Raw genomic sequence first — 16,316 nt, forward strand, 5'->3', positions numbered from 1 at the left:
TTTAACAAAAGATTTTTTTTTGATCAATTTTATTTAAATTATGAAACTTTTATGAAACTTTTAAAACAGTAATCAAGTGTAGTCATGATCTTAGAAATAAACACAAATTAATCCAAAGCAGCAGCACATGACATCATCATCAGCCAGGGATGAAACCACTCGGCTATTTTAAACATCAACTGAATTCCATGCTCTCTGAAGTTTGTTTAATGAAACTCTTAAAAAAAAAAAGACAACAAATGAATCCTAATTCATTAGCTAGTAATGCACAGAAAAACTTTCAAATCCAAATGATAATATACTGAATAATACTAAAAAGTAAGGATTTACAACAAATTAAATATACTCCTGCTATAACAATAGCAGCAAGCATGCACATTGCAACAGTGATCATCGAAGAAGTTTATGATTTATTTTTTTAAGCCAGAGGTTTCGGTATGTGTTCGTGATACAGCCATGTTTATTTTACTCAGCTTCTATATGTGCTGATTTGCAGTATGTGCTAATCAATGGAGTGGATTATTGCTCATATGTTCATTATTAAATACTCAAAGCAAAAGAAATGACACCGTTAAAATGTTCTTAGGATGCACACCAGAAGTGGACTCTGATCTGATAGAATCCAGTCCCTTTATACTATATAAATAACCTTGTCTTTTTTAAATCATGGACAATAAATAGTAAGACAATAAATAGTAAGACATAGGATAGTAAAATATAATGTGCATGGACTCTGAGACTAACTGCTGAAATATAATCAGCTTAGCTTCGCTTGGTCATTCAGCACACTTAATGATTAATTTGATGAGCAGATTTGTCACAGTGACTTCAGAGAAGCTGGAGTAATGTTCAATGAGTTACAGACTTTTCTCATCCACTAACGTAAAATACCAGTAACAAGTGTGTCTGGCTAAATATGTACAAGTGTACTCATGTATCTAACCAAAGTTTTTTATAAGGTTGAATAAGACGCCCAACTAGAAAAAGCTTCATCTGTTCATCTTTAAGCAATATCAGTGGTCCAAAGGGATGTTAAGGTGGTCAAAATGATTAATACTCTTGAAGTGTTTAATGATTAAGTAATTGTAATTGTTCAGGTTAAACCAAATGCACATTTAAACCTTATTTATAACCCAAACCATCAGCATATATTTTGTATTTTTCCTGTTTTTGTAGAATACTCCTAACTGGAAAAAAAAGCTTTGAACATTTCTATAATGCCACAATTTAAGTGTCCTTAAAAGACCATCATGCCATGAAACTTCTATGTTAAATGTCTTTCTTATCAAGCCAACTGGGTAATGTAAAAAAGCTCAAACAATAATCCAACACACCATGATGTACTTCTTAGGCAAAGTAAATATACTCCACCATCTGACCAAAGGATAGAAATATTTCATTTTACAAAACAAAACCTAAAGTAAATCAGCATAATGTGTATGTAATAAAATGCATGTTATTATAGAATAGGAATTTGCAAAGTCTTATTAGAAAGAAGAAATAAATTCTGTAGTTGCACAGCTATAGACTCTCCCCTGAACGTGCCTCTGCTAATGCCAGGGTAAAGGTCATCTTCACAGCATGTCTACATGCCTCAAGTTCTGACCAAAAATGCAGCATTTCTTTTTTCAAGTTGACAGCAAATAAAAAGGTTTCAGTTTGAAAATATAGTGCAAATGTATGCTGATACATTCAGATGTGATTTCTGCGAGTACTGAACAGGACATTCAGAATTAAACAATTACACTGTGTAAAAATATTTGTCTTTTATGCTGTGAAAAAATATGTCTTCCTGATGCTGGTCCAGTCTACTCTGGTAGCAAGCTACTGAAACATGCAGTGCTGCAAATTCTTCTTCAAAATAGATACTAACATAAAAAACACATCTATCTGTGTGAGTAGATAACTTCAAAGGCTGAAGTGCATAATGGAGCTCAGTGACCACAATTACTACACAAGAACAGGCCCCATGCAGCTGATCTCTGGCCTGCTTCGTGGAACCACCGGTGTACTGTAGCATTTCAGTCTTTCTCTTTGTAACAGAGTCTACTGTGCATTAAATGCAGAACATTTCCAAATGCAGAACAAATGTTGGCACATGATCTACTCTTTTGCTGTACAGAACAATGGCATGTGTGTTACAGACTGACTCTGGCTGGACAAATCAGTTTAGTGAGAAATGTTCAGCGATATGTCCAATAATCTGCCAGCAAATCAATAATTTGGGGGAAATGTGATTTGGTCCATGTTTATTGTGGATTCTATGATCATTGTGAAAAAAATAAGAATTAATAAATTCAAAAAATAAGAATTATAAAGTTTCCACCAAGACAAGTCTGTCTGCCCTTAAAACTGGAGCAGTTTTCTTGCTTGATTATTATTCCTATGTAACTAAGGTGGTATACATTTTTGATGACGTTCTTGCTGACTAGTGCACATTTACCTGCTACTGACTGTTTTTGACTATAAATGTGTCACAATTAGTTTTTGTTTTGACAGCAAAAGAATAAGCAGCATAAAATCAGTATCCTTGGTCAATATAATTCCCGTGGCAAGCTCATACTGCTGCTCCAATCAGCAAGTAGCCCCATCTTTTGTCCAGTCTACTCTTACAGGTGTGCCTTCCACGTCCAAACCAGGTTCTATGTGGTACTGAGATGGGAGTGTTTCTATACTGCCAGTGTTTTGAATATTCTCTGTAGAGTCTGAGGATAAAACCTTCTTGAGTAACTCATCTTCTGTGAACTCATTTTTGGTCTTCCTCTTTGGTGATAGGGGTGGGGGGTCAGTACAGGAGCAGAAATTGGGAAGAAGCACTGTTATTATGGTACCTGCAAGGAGAAATCCACTGGCTAGCACAAAGGACCATATGTAAGAACCTGTGATGTCCCTTAACCAGCCTGAGATGGAAGCAGAGAGACACAGAGAGAAATAATTACAAAAAATATCATAACATTCGAGTAAATCATCCTGAACCTTAATTCAGTTAAAATGCTACGGTTACACCAGTGCTAATGGTAATAGCAAGGGACATATATCATGAACTAAAGCAGTACAAACTTTCTTCAATAACTAGCTGGTACAGTAACCATTCTAGATTTTAAAAATAAGGCTGCTCACCTGACAGTGGCGCTCCAAGGAGGCCTCCGATGCTCTCAATAAGCTGAAGGAGTCCAAGTGCACCAACCATGCGTTCCATACCCACAATCTCTGGCACCACCGAAAACACCAGTGGGGTCATAGCACCGGCAGAGAAGCCATATGCCAGGCTGACTGCCAGCAGACCACCATAGTTCCCTTGCATTGAGCAGAGGGGCAGCAGCAGGAGGAACAGCCCCACTAAGGCCGTCCATATTGTCAGTAGGTGGAGCGAGCGCACACAGGGCAAATCTGAGACCCAGCCAGACACTACACGCCCCAAAATGTCTGTCACACCCGTGCTGGAAATGACAAATGCAGCCTGGAATTCGCTGAAGCCCACAAGGCGGCTGTGTGCCACAAGGTGGACATATGGAATAAAGTACCCAGCATTGAAGCATGTGACGGCCAAGCTGTAGGTGAGGAAGCCTCTGTGCATGAGCAGCGACAGCTCAAAATACTCTGAGGTACGGGAAATGAAAGGCATACAGCCGTCACTTTTACTCTGGGAATTAGAAGAAAAGAAGGAAATGATGGTGTTCATCAACAACAGAATGGCAAAGCCTACAACATTTTTATTCATTTAAACATCTGCCAACTATGTTGCTAAAATAGGACAGATGCTCTGCCTAGCTCAGGTGCGTAAGGTTATCTAATGTAAAGAGATACAGAGATTATATTTGAACAGATTATGCTTGTACAGGATTAAGTATCATGATAAAAGACTCTATTTAATTCATATTTCCATGTGTCCATTAAAAAATGAGTCTTGAGTCACATAAATTGTGCTAAGAGCCCTAACCGGGTCCCAGATTCCAAAACGAATCACCTTAACTTTTAAAAAAAAATCTCTTCCACCTGGTGATCATTTTAGCAATGAATATTTATATTAAAAAATAATTACCTTTTCTAAAACTTTACTGGGTCTGAGTGGTCGAATAAGGGCACCGCTGGCCACAATGTTTAGGCTGAGACCGCCGAGAATCAGGAGTGCTCCACGCCACCCATACACCTGTACCAGGTATTGAAAAAATGGAGAAAATGCAAAGGAGGATAAACCAACACCTGTGAAGCCAAGACCCATAGCTAGAGAACGGCGTGTGCTGAAATACTGCATCACAGAGGCTATTGTAGGGGTGAAGACTAGAGCCCAGCCTGACCCTAAAGAGAGAGGGTGACAAGAGTATGAGGAAGATAATTACATATACATATACACACACACACACACACACACATATACATATACACACACACACACACACACACACACACACATATATATATATATATATATATATATGCGTGCATGCATGCAACTGGTTACCTGAAATGAGTCCCATGGTCAGGTAGAGGTGTGTGAGCGTTGTAGCCTGAGAAGCCAGAATGAATCCTAGTCCAGAAAGAAAGCCTCCCATCATAACAACAGGACGAGCCCCATATGCATTACAAGCAGCAGTGCCTACGGGACCTATACAAACACATGTTTAATTAAGCTTATTTACCAAAGATCACTAACTGTATAACTCTATAGTTGTACTGATCCTTTTCTCCCTGACAAACAATAGGCCTCATTTTTTCATAAAAGTTCAAATAAACAGACAGTTTGAAGCACCAAATAAACAATGAGTGTAAACACTGAAATGCAAATGAGAACTTTCTTTAGACTTGAAACAAACAATGATTGTAAAGACTCAAAAGCAGAAGTGGACGTTATTTTGACTCAAAATGAAAAGCATAGCTACAAGCTGAAAGGCAGGAGTGAAAATAACTCATTGATAAACAAATTCAATATCTAATAAGATAGTGTAATACTAATAATTATAAGTGAATGCTAAAATAATCCATCAGCTGAGGAATTTGTTTATGGCTTGGCTATGCACAGACAGACAGACAGACCCATCCTCAATTTATAATGATTAGTTTTATTTCTTTTAATGTATGGGTTTGTGTCGGCTCCCTTTATTTAGATTTCAGGCTCTTTAATTGATGCCAATAATATACAAGGACTCATTTTCAAAAATTTTCTAAAATTAGTGTTCTTAGTCCCTGACTTAGAGAACTAGCAGGAGGATGTTTTCGATTGAGATACTATAAGTTGTTATGGATAAAGGCATTTGATCAAAGCTGTAAACATAAAAGATAAACTTTTTAATCTTGACAGTATGTTCTATATACTCTAAAACTGCATAATCAGTTATATACTACATAATTTAAATTCAGTATGGTTTAAAGTCAAGGTTTAGTTAGTTAGTGCAATTAGATAGTTCATTTACTTATACATAAATCTACACACCGAGGAGCATGAGCATGGTATGAACATGTTCTAACTTTGACACAATACTCATGAAGGACACATATCCTGTGTAAAAACATATATGAATTATTTACAGATAAATCTATTCATATCTACATATACATGTAGTTTCACTCACTCAGTAACTGCTGCATGGCCACTCCTATGGAAGTTATCCAGGAAACAGCCTGAGCGCTTTCCTCAAAGTACTGCACAAACTCCACAAAGAAAACCCCCAGACTGCGAATGAGCCCAAAAACTAAGGCTGAAACCATGAAGAGTACAAAAACCACCACCCAGCCCCAACCTCCATCTGGGGCTTCCTCATGCCCATCTGGCTGGTGTTTTTTGTCCTGCTGCATAGCCATCACTTCTGTGGAATGGTGAAAAAAAAGAGGAAGAAGGAAATTCTTAAAGTATTTACTCACATGATTACAAATCTAGATTGAAATACTTTACATTTGTATATTATTCATTCTTTCATATGGAAAAGTGTGTTATAACCATATAAAAGTCATCGTTAAAAAACTAATTACAGATTAAGAGAAGGCCACTTCATAAAAATCATACCTGAAACTCCTCAAAATAAAAAAACACCAGCTGCAAAGGTCTAATTGTTTATTGCTCACTAGGCCTGGGAAATTCCACAGCTTATGAGCATATAGTAAAATCATGTTCAAAAAAGCTACATGCAAATTCTTTTGTTTTTGCATATTTGTGTTCTTTGTGCACATGGGGAAAGAAGCTTTAACAAATTAACCAAAGTTCTTCACATAATCTTTGTTCCACTAACCTCACTCATAACCTCTTTAAATAATCAATCAGTATATGCCTTTGGTTAGACACGGCTGAGACAAGTCCTTTCAATGAGTGCAAGGCCAGAAATGCCAGGCCAGTCCAGCAGACTGCTCTAAATATTCCTGAGGTGTTGTCTTATGTGGTCAAAAGTGATCCATGGTTGTTTTATGCAGCTGGATTTGGGTATGTTCATAAATGTCACTGTCATTAAGTGGCTACATGAGGTGGCAAATGTGCTTCTATCATATGCTATCAGGGTGATGTGTTACTTCCAAAATCTGTCAAAGTCTGATGGAAGTAACTTTGAGTAACTAGCAAGGATTTTTCGATTAATCATCGGCGCCGATGAGATTAGGTTAATTCACCGGACTAAATCAGATATGGTACAAATTTTGGATGAATCTCTCCTGAGTCTTAAGTCCAAGCAGTTAATTTCAAGACAAACACAGTCTTAAGTTTAATGGGAAATTTTACAATTGTTAAACAAGCACGTGTGAATATCAGGCTTAAACTTTGAAAAACCTTGCAGTTTTAAAAATCATGGTGAGCAATCTCTGTCAGAGGCTTACCTGAAAAACGTCAGTCACAAACATCAGGTTGACCAGTCTGTCACTAAAAGCGCAAAACTGATCAAATCACTTGTAGGTGGTGAATAGCTTTTTAATTCAGAAGAAAAAAGTCCCAATTGTAGAATTAACTAACCAGTGCTACGTACTGACCCCCTCAATTCATCCGCAACATTCCCAAAGGCATAGTGAACAAAGGAATAAATTAAATGTGAATTTGAAAAACAAAAATTCTCTAATGGCTAAATAGGTGGAGCTGAATTATTTTTTTCCCCCCATAAAAACATATGCTGGGGCAAGATAAAGTTACCATTAGAACGGTCATTACATCAGTTCAAGTGGATATTAATTTCTATTAAATATGTAATTTCTCAAAGTGATTCTTGAGGATGTGACAGGTTATTGGTTGTGTCCATAAAATAATCCAAACACAAACAATGTTTTCACTATCTACATTATACAACTGCTCTGAAATTGTATATTATATCATATTGTTTTTACTAGTAAGAACCGAACAATATGGGCTATTGCACCTTTAATACAACATTTCACTGCTTGAATGCCAGGTAGTTTTTACTGTCTTTGTGCTCAGTATTTGCCCAAGTTGGAAAAGATATTTCACTATAAAGGGTTTGTTTATTTTATTCAGTCCGTATTCAGACAGTCAATGACCGGTAGTTTAGGCTAAATACAGATACAGATAGAAGAAAATGTGAGAGACTGAAGTGATGGTTTTGCTCACTGTACACTGAGAATTTATGATAATTGAATTGTAACAGCATTTTCGGCTAATAATTTACCATCAAATACGACAATAGGCTTTAAAATCAGCATAAAAATGCAAAATTTGTTCACGGGCATATTATTTTACATTTATTAGCTAGATAATAAAAAGCACAAAAACGACCATGTCCACAACAGGAGGACTCTTATTTTGACACTGAGGATGTGCACACAATTAAACCGGTCTGTGACATTCAACAGCACCGGTATTTGGACTTTTATACTGTGGCATTAAGTGGATCTTAGAACTGTTTTAACAGACTGTTGTGGTTTCTGACCTGCTGCTGCGTTCTAGTCAAAAAGAAACAAGAAGTTCCGGATTTGAGCAGTTACAGTAAACAAGACGCTAAATTTAGAGGAAGGCTAGCATGTAGCTACTTATTATTACACGAAATCTGTACAATAGATTCTTGTCTTATACTTTGGCAGACTAAACACCTGAAAAAACTGATTAAATCTTTCATATTAAAACAAAATTAGCGGACTTCCGACTACTCACCCGATTAAATTGTAGAAATCTTAAGATAAGAGCACAACAAAGCCGACAACATTCAGTGTAGCATCGCAGTCATTCTTGTAAAGCCGTTATTACCATTTTTTTTTTAATTATTAAACACCTGTGCTTTTGTCTTCATGAACACACAGGTGTCAGTCTGGAGCACATCTGAACTGCCATCGCGAAGCCGCCTCGTGCATATCTGTAGAGTTCTGTCACGTGGGTGGGGGGTGTCTGAGCTATCACTGTGAGTGTGTTGAAATGTGTAGAGGAGCAGGTGAAAACAGTGTGTAAACCGCCTTGTTAATAAGCGAGTAGGGTGAAGATTTGTTGTAACTTAAAACAGAGACGGTAAAGATGGTGTGTATGAGTATGTGTAAGTGTATGGGGAAGAACTAAGGCAGTCAGACCACATGGGGCGTGAGAGCTCGAGGACTTTTGGTTAAAGACGTCTTTGTCTATCTTTTGCATCTTACAGAATCCCCTTCCATGTTATACATGTTTAACAGAACCTTCCTGATCACACACCAACCATTTAAATATTAGGCTCATAACACGCTATTTAAATTAGTGCAATCATAATTTGCCTTTTTTCCCCCCAACCATAGATATTTATATTTTTTAAATTGCTTCTGACAGAAAACATCAAATTTGACAGTGTTTAAAGTCATACTTACTTTTGAGTTATTCATCTTTGGATTTCACTATATTACATCAATACAAACTGCTTAATAACTATAACAAACTCAGTAATAAATATAAAACTTGAAAAGAGTGGGTTGCAATTTCCAACACCTTCAAACTGAAAGAAAAAACGATCACAGATCCAAATTTGATAAACACTGACCTCGGCAGACAGAATTATTGTATGCAAGGAAAGTCAATTACAAGAAGAACCATTTGACTTCGGCACAGACTGTGCAGTTTCTTTGCATGAAATTTGACCCGCATGCTATGCAAGCCTTTTTGCCTTGATTATATATGCAGCCATGGAACTAAAAGTGGCCACACACTGACATATGTAGATTTACTTCATCTGAAATCTCAAAAATGTTGGTAAGTAGCAACCTCAGAGGTAATTTAAAATGCTGCATCTCAGGTGTCAATGTTGACTAAATTTATTAGCCTTATCTCAGAAGCATGAGTCAATAGTGGTGAGGGTAGCGTGTAAATGCACGCCAACATAGGCTTTAAAATATCCAACAGTAATGCATACAATGCATTATAATATTAGTGGTTGTGCATATGGAAGTTACTGGCTGCTATTGCACTTTGTTAGCTTCCTGAAAAGAACTCAGTCTGAATGCAGAAATATAACTGGCTATGGAAATGTGAAATTGGTACATGTGAGACACTAGAACAAAGTGCGGTTAAGAAATCATGCTCTTATCTCCAAGCATCTCAGTGTGGTCTTTAGAACCAATTCTGTCCTTGACACCACATTACTTGATCTACTAGACGGTAGATGTTAAGACAGGTGCATATACTCTCATTGCATTAGAACTCAATAAAATCTATAGACCATTGTGTGTGAAATCCTAGATTTTCTAAAATACCTGAACCAACCCTATCTGACACCAACGTCCCTGACACCGTTACAGAGATCACATGATTTCATGCATTGTGCTTCTGCCACAGGATTGGCTGTTTAGTCAACTGCATAAATGAGCAGATCTATAGTTGTTCCTATTAAAGTGGACAGTGATTGTATATAGTAGTCCTTTCAGCATCATTTTGAAGTACTACGAGCAGAACATCTTTCAATTTACTCTTAGAGTTTACAAATGAAGTTTCAAATTATTGATCAGTTATTTTATAATTCACAGTATGTGTTGAGGGTACTCCGGTTTCCTCCCCCGGTCCAAAGACATGCATGGTAGGTTGATTGGCATCTCTGGAAAATTGTCCCTAGTGTGTGAGTGCGTGAGTGAGTGAATGAGAGTGTGTGTGTGTGTGTGTGTGTGCCCTGCGATGGGTTGGCACTCCGTCCAGGGTGTATCCTGCCTTGATGCCCCATGACGCCTGAGATAGGCACAGGCTCCCCGTAACCCGAGGTAGTTCGGATAAGCGGTAGAAAATGAGAGTGAGAGAGAGTATGTGTTGAGTTGATATAGAATCAAACATCTTCTTTATGCTCAATGCATTCTTTTCTGTCATAGAAAAATCAGTCAAATCAAGTTTGCAAACAACACCACACTGATAGGCCTCATCCAGGAAGGTGACGAGTCTGCATACAGACTGGAGGTTGAACAGCTGGCTGTCTTAACAACCTGGAGCTGAACACGCTCAAGACAGTGGAGATGATCATGGACTTCAGGAGAAACCCCCCTGCTCTCCCCCCACTCAACATCATGGACAGCATTGTTACAGCAGTGGAGATATTCAGATTCCTGGGAACCACAATCTCCCAGGACCTGAAGTGGGACATTCACATTGACTCCATTGTGAAAAAGCTTAGCAGCGGTTGTACTTCCTTTGCCAACTGAGGAAGTTCAACCTGCCACAGGATCTGCTGAAACAGTTCTACACTGCCATCATCAAATCCATCCTCTGCACTTCAGTGACTGTTTGGTTCAGCTCAGCCACCCAATCTGACCTCAGAAGACTACAGAGGGTAGTCCGGACTGCTGAGCGAATCATTGGGGCAAGGGATTACATTTCACAAGTGAGAATGTGTTTTATGATATTGAATGTTAGGAAATTATATTTCTTGTTCCGTTAGTTTGTTTCAGTCCTTGGTTAACGACCACAGCTAATCCATGCTAGTTACTCATTAGTTTTTGACAGTTAGGAAAACAGACAATGTTTGTAGATTCCGAAGCTCTTAATAAGGAAGTTAAAAATTGACTCATGCTTTTTTGCTTAAAGGTGAAAACCCAACTTTATGTATGTTTTGTAAGATTCCCTTATCTGTCAAACGTATTTTATTAGATTGTCCTGGACTTAACACAAGCAGAATGCTCTTTTATACAGTTAATTCACTTAAAGACATATTTAATGACGTTATGCCTGAAAAGGGTTTGGATTATTTTTTATCGTATGTTAATTAAAATAAAAAATTGTATAATATGACTTGCTGTTTATATTTGTTTTGTTTTTATTGCATTTATATGATATTTGTGTTTTTGTAATTTGAATTTTGCCATGAAAATAGCTTTTGATTGCTGACATGGCATTAAATAAAATAATCTGGCACAACTCTCCCCACTCTCCAAGATCTGTATTTCTCCAGAGTGAGCAAAAGGGCAAAGACAATCACTCTGGACCCCTCACACCCAGCACACTCACTCTTCGAACTGTTGCCACAGAGCAACAGAACGACCAGACATAGGACCAGTTTCTTCCCTCAGGCAATCCATCTGATGAACACTTGACATACACAGAACACACAACACTATTCTTACATTATTTACTTAAAACACATACTTATTTATATTTCAATTTGCACATTTATATTTCAATTTGCACATTTTTCCCCTGTACATACAACTGTCTATATTATATATGTGTTCATGTCTTGTCAATGCCATTCTGTTTACACTGTGGAGCTTCTGTACTAGAACAAATTCCTTGTATGTGAAAACATACTTGGCCATAAAGATCTTTCTGATTCTGATTCTGATTCTGAGGTCTGCAACATTTGACTATATATGTCTAATGCATGCTCTGTGTTGGTTGTATTTCAAAAGTAAGCTTGTTGTGGGCAGTGTAACTATTTACAAAATCAATGACTGGCTTATCTTTATTAATTTATTAATAAATTTATTCATTCATTCATTTTCTACTGCTCATCCGAACTACCTCGGGTCACGGGGAGCCTGTGCCTATCTCAGGCATCATCGGGCATCAAGGCAGGATACACCCTGGACGGAGTGCCAACCCATCACAGGGCACACACACACACTCTCATTCACTCACGCAATCACACACTAGGGACAATTTTCCAGAGATGCCAATCAACCTACCATGCATGTCTTTGGACCGGGGGAGGAAACCGGAGTACCCGGAGGAAACCCCCGAGGCACGGGGAGAACATGCAAACTCCACACACACAAGGAGGAGGCGGGAATCGAACCCCGATCCTGGAGGTGTGAGGCAAACGTGCTAACCACTAAGACACCGTGCCCCCTAATAAATTTATTAATTATCTTTATTAATTTACCTGTAAATTGACTTTTTGAGTTAAAGTTTGTTATACTTCTAACCCCAGCTATAGCATATAAAATTATTATACACAGCATGCATAAGTTATTATCTTTATTGCGTTCTCATGTACCCAGATCTGTGCAAATCTTGTTATCTTGGATACAATTGGCTTGATTGTGATCTCGGAAATAACGTGAACTCTACTGTATAGACAGAAGGTGATGCCTGATGCCCCTCTGCTCGGCCAAGTAAAAGGCAGAACATCATTTATCATGAACACTAGCCTTTCACAATAATGCTCATTCAGTTCTTGCCACATTTAGGTGGGTATTAATAACTGTCAGATCACTATCAATAAGGAAATGACTACAGTACAACTATGATAGCAAAGAATGTTGAATTTATAGCTGCAGAAATATAAAAGATGCTTTTCATCAACCTCAGAAATTTTGAGGTTTAGGCATAAGATATGTAATAAATGTAATAAAAGACAAAGCATTCTCACACAAGTATACTTTTGATGAAACAAACTTTAAGAATTCCATGCAATTACAGTGTTGAAAATGTCACAGTGCAAAATACATCAGACTATATACATCAAACATATAACTATATGTTAGGTTTATTGAAGAAATCCTGAATAAAAGCCATACACTTCATTGATTTATGCAAAATATGAGAAAACAACTGGCAAATATCACAGTGCAAAATATGGCAAAGTTTGAATATTGAAATGTCTTGAGCGTGTTAATGTACACGCCCAATAAATCCCATTATGATGCTTATATGACGTCCCTGACTTAAGCAAATGAGACATAATTAATAACCATAGATATCTTTAACCTAGATGTCGCCTTGGGGTCCTAAAAATGCGTCAAAACCGCCGCCATCTTTGTACGGTGCTCCTTTACATCAAATGCATGGACGATGCCGGACTTCTGTGCTGCATATGGTTGTTCAAACGAAAGAAATCTAAAAACCAGACAGCAAGGGATTACATTTCACAAGTGAAAATGTGTTTTATGATATTGAATGTTAGGAAATTATATTTCTTGTTCCGTTAGTTTGTTTCAGTCCTTGGTTAACGACCACAGCTAATCCAGGCTAGTTACTCATTAGTTTTTGACAGTTAGGAAAACAGACAATGTTTGTAGATTCAGAAGCTCTTAATAAGGAAGTTAAAAATTGACCCATGCTTTTTTGCTTAAAGGTGAAAACCCAACTTTATGTATGTTTTGTAAGATTCCCTTATCTGTCAAACGTATTTTATTAGATTGTCCTGGACTTAACACAAACAGAATGCTCTTTTATACAGTTACTTCACTCAAAGACATATTTAATGACGTTATGCCTGAAAAGGGTTTGGATTATTTTTTATCGTATGTTAATTAAAATTAAAAAAAATGTATAATATGACTTGCTGTTTATATTTGTTTTGTTTTTATTGCATTTATATGATATTTGTGTTTTTGTAATTAAGTTGTAGATTCCCAAGTGATAAACAGAGACAGTTGCAGTTGCAGCACTAAACACTTTTTTTTTTAATGGTTAATTCAGCTAACAGTCCTGGAAAGATGTCACCAGTTAGTTTGGCAGTTCAGCCTCAAAGTCAAACTTTGTGTTTTTTTTGGTTTATGTGACTTTAGTACATACTTATTTAATGTGGCAAAAGTATTGCGGGAAAAGAATAAATAAAAGATTCAACAGTCTTTGGCATCTCAACTAACTAACTTTCACATAATGTTCCTCTCAAATTTGTGATTTGCTTCCACCTGCAAATTGCTTTGTGTAATTTAAATGTTTAAATGAACATGTATAGTCACACCATTGTAGCAGTGTTGTATGCAGTAGGCTATAAGGTAAGTATGTGATTGTTCATTTGAAGTTTACTCAAGTGGAAGAATGTAACTAATAAACTTACACCTACTAGCACTATGCATTATATTGTGATAAAGTAGATTATCTTAATATCAAAACCTTAAATTTTCTCTGGACTTAATGATAAATACATGTCTGACCTTTGGAACGAACCAAAAAAACTAGAAATCGCATTCATGACGATTTATGGTGATTTTATTTCTTTGCCTACATTGACGCTAATGCATTAAGATGAGGGGGTCCCCTGTACCAAGATGGCGGCTCAGTTGACGCATTTGCTCCAATGTACTGCCCTATACAAGGCGACATCTAGTGTATATATCTATGATTAATAACGAGCTTTGACCGTCCTGCAGGTGTCGCTGTCATCCGTAAACTATCCACGAATCCCTGTGACGAAACTTCCGGTCGGCGTCAATCCTTCCTTCACTGTAAAACACACGAAATTGTGACTAGTCCGAATTAAATTGTAGATATCTCTAACCGGAATTATGGATAGTCATAATTTAGTTGTAGATATCCACATTACACATCGCGGATATCTACAACTGAATTAAATATATCTGTAAAGGGAAACTCCATAGACATGAATGGGAAAAGTGACGTCATTCGTCCTAGGAGGAATGACATTGTGGATATCTGAAATTTTCATTTTGACTAGGCAGAACTGAGTTACGGATATCTATAATACATATCCAGACTAGCCATTAAATGTTAAAACTGCTTGCCATAGATATCTTTCATTCTTCTTAGTCAAAATGTAATTACAGATATCTTAAAATAGAGTTTTGACTTGACAAAATTATGTTGCAGATATCTGTAATGATGTCACTGCGATAAACGATGATGAGGATAATAATAATAATAATAATAATAATAATAATAATAATAATGGACTCACATTATGACCAGTCAGAAATACACATTCCAATTTTCAGGTCTATAAACCCACAATACATAAAACCTTTGAATAGAATTGATCACAATAAAGTCCCAATAAGCGAGTAACTTGAGACATACAGAAGAGCTTCTCTAATATGAAAAGTCTCTGTGCTTTTTATGCTTTTAGATTTCAGACAACTGAAAATGTACAACCGTTTTATGCCCTGTAACATCAAGATTATTTATACTTTTTCTTTAATTTGCATTATGTGAACACTGTAAAACAAACCTAGTAAACGTTCCCTAACTTATGACAAATAACTAATATAATTCTATAGCATAAATGTGACTTTTTTTTTTTTTTTAATTAAGCCACTCAGTTGACTTCATTTCTGGCACTTGGAATACAGTACGCCCTTATTCAACCTACATTTATCTCATTTATACAACTCAGTAGTACCTTCCAAGTTCAATGTCTTAACCACTGAGTTACAGTACCACTAATGCTACCACCATTTCTCCAGACTAGGTCTGTGTGAGAAAAATGTGCATATATACTTGCATAGTGAACATAATGAGTCAAGTCCAGATTAACTCACAAACCATTGCCATTGTGTGGACAGGGCCAACTTTTAACATCTATTTTTGCACCAACATTTAATATAGAAATTCTTTCAAATATTAGTTAAACAGTGGTTTCATGTTTATTATGTCTACATTAACCTTGTTTGAGGTCCCAACTTGAGCAATAACTGCATAGGGCCCAGTAAGCTTACTCCACCATCATCTGCTAATTAGTTTATGCTTATGCATCAAGTAAATCAAACTAAAATTGCACAAACCAAAAATACGATATTTTGCATATTTCCCTGGACAGTCAGACCAATGATGTTTTACATTATGCTGTGCAAATGAAGCACATTTAATGTGAATATTTTACAAAGGAAAACCACTTACCTCAACAAGATGAATTACCTGAACAGCAGTAATCATTAAAAAAACAACACACACACACACACACACACACACACACACACACACACACACACATACACAAACTTCTCTGGCTGTAAATTATTCGGGAAGAGTTTTAGGGAGTGGGAGACGTGTTCAAAGTTTAAGTAAATAAACAATTCCATCTACATTTTTTTTCTGGACCGTTGCTTGGACTCTGATATCTTTAGCCACAGGGAGGCTTGATTGTGTTAAAGACCCATGAAGCTCACTATGAGTCCTCATGTTTAAATAATTTCTCATTATTTTCATTAAATTAACAAGAAAACTTAACTAGATTTTTTGTATGCCAGGCATAAAAAGGCAATGATTTGGCTAATTA

The 16,316-nt window shown here is 36.8% G+C and overlaps 1 protein-coding gene across 3 annotated transcripts; it reads right to left on the bottom strand.

Moving 5' to 3' along the window:
* Positions 1 to 32: 32 nt before the first annotated feature.
* Positions 33 to 8,283, bottom strand: slc16a13 (solute carrier family 16 member 13). 3 transcript variants are annotated; one of them, XM_060874726.1, is made up of 6 exons: positions 8,078 to 8,283; positions 5,571 to 5,801; positions 4,463 to 4,606; positions 4,043 to 4,299; positions 3,121 to 3,643; positions 33 to 2,900 (listed from the first exon to the last, which is right to left on the bottom strand). In XM_060874726.1, the coding sequence occupies exons 2-6, from the start codon at positions 5,797 to 5,799 to the stop codon at positions 2,575 to 2,577; spliced, it is 1,479 nt and encodes a 492-aa protein (XP_060730709.1). In that variant the 5' UTR covers positions 5,800 to 5,801; positions 8,078 to 8,283; the 3' UTR covers positions 33 to 2,574. The 3 variants fall into 3 exon arrangements, with proteins under 3 accessions (XP_060730709.1, XP_060730708.1, XP_060730710.1); XM_060874725.1 differs by having other exon boundaries at positions 5,571 to 5,804; XM_060874727.1 differs by lacking the exon at positions 8,078 to 8,283 and adding an exon at positions 6,799 to 7,117 and having other exon boundaries at positions 5,571 to 5,804.
* Positions 8,284 to 16,316: the final 8,033 nt, after the last annotated feature.

Source organism: Tachysurus vachellii, chromosome 7 (genome assembly GCF_030014155.1).
Source record: "Tachysurus vachellii isolate PV-2020 chromosome 7, HZAU_Pvac_v1, whole genome shotgun sequence".
Lineage (NCBI taxonomy): Eukaryota > Metazoa > Chordata > Actinopteri > Siluriformes > Bagridae > Tachysurus > Tachysurus vachellii.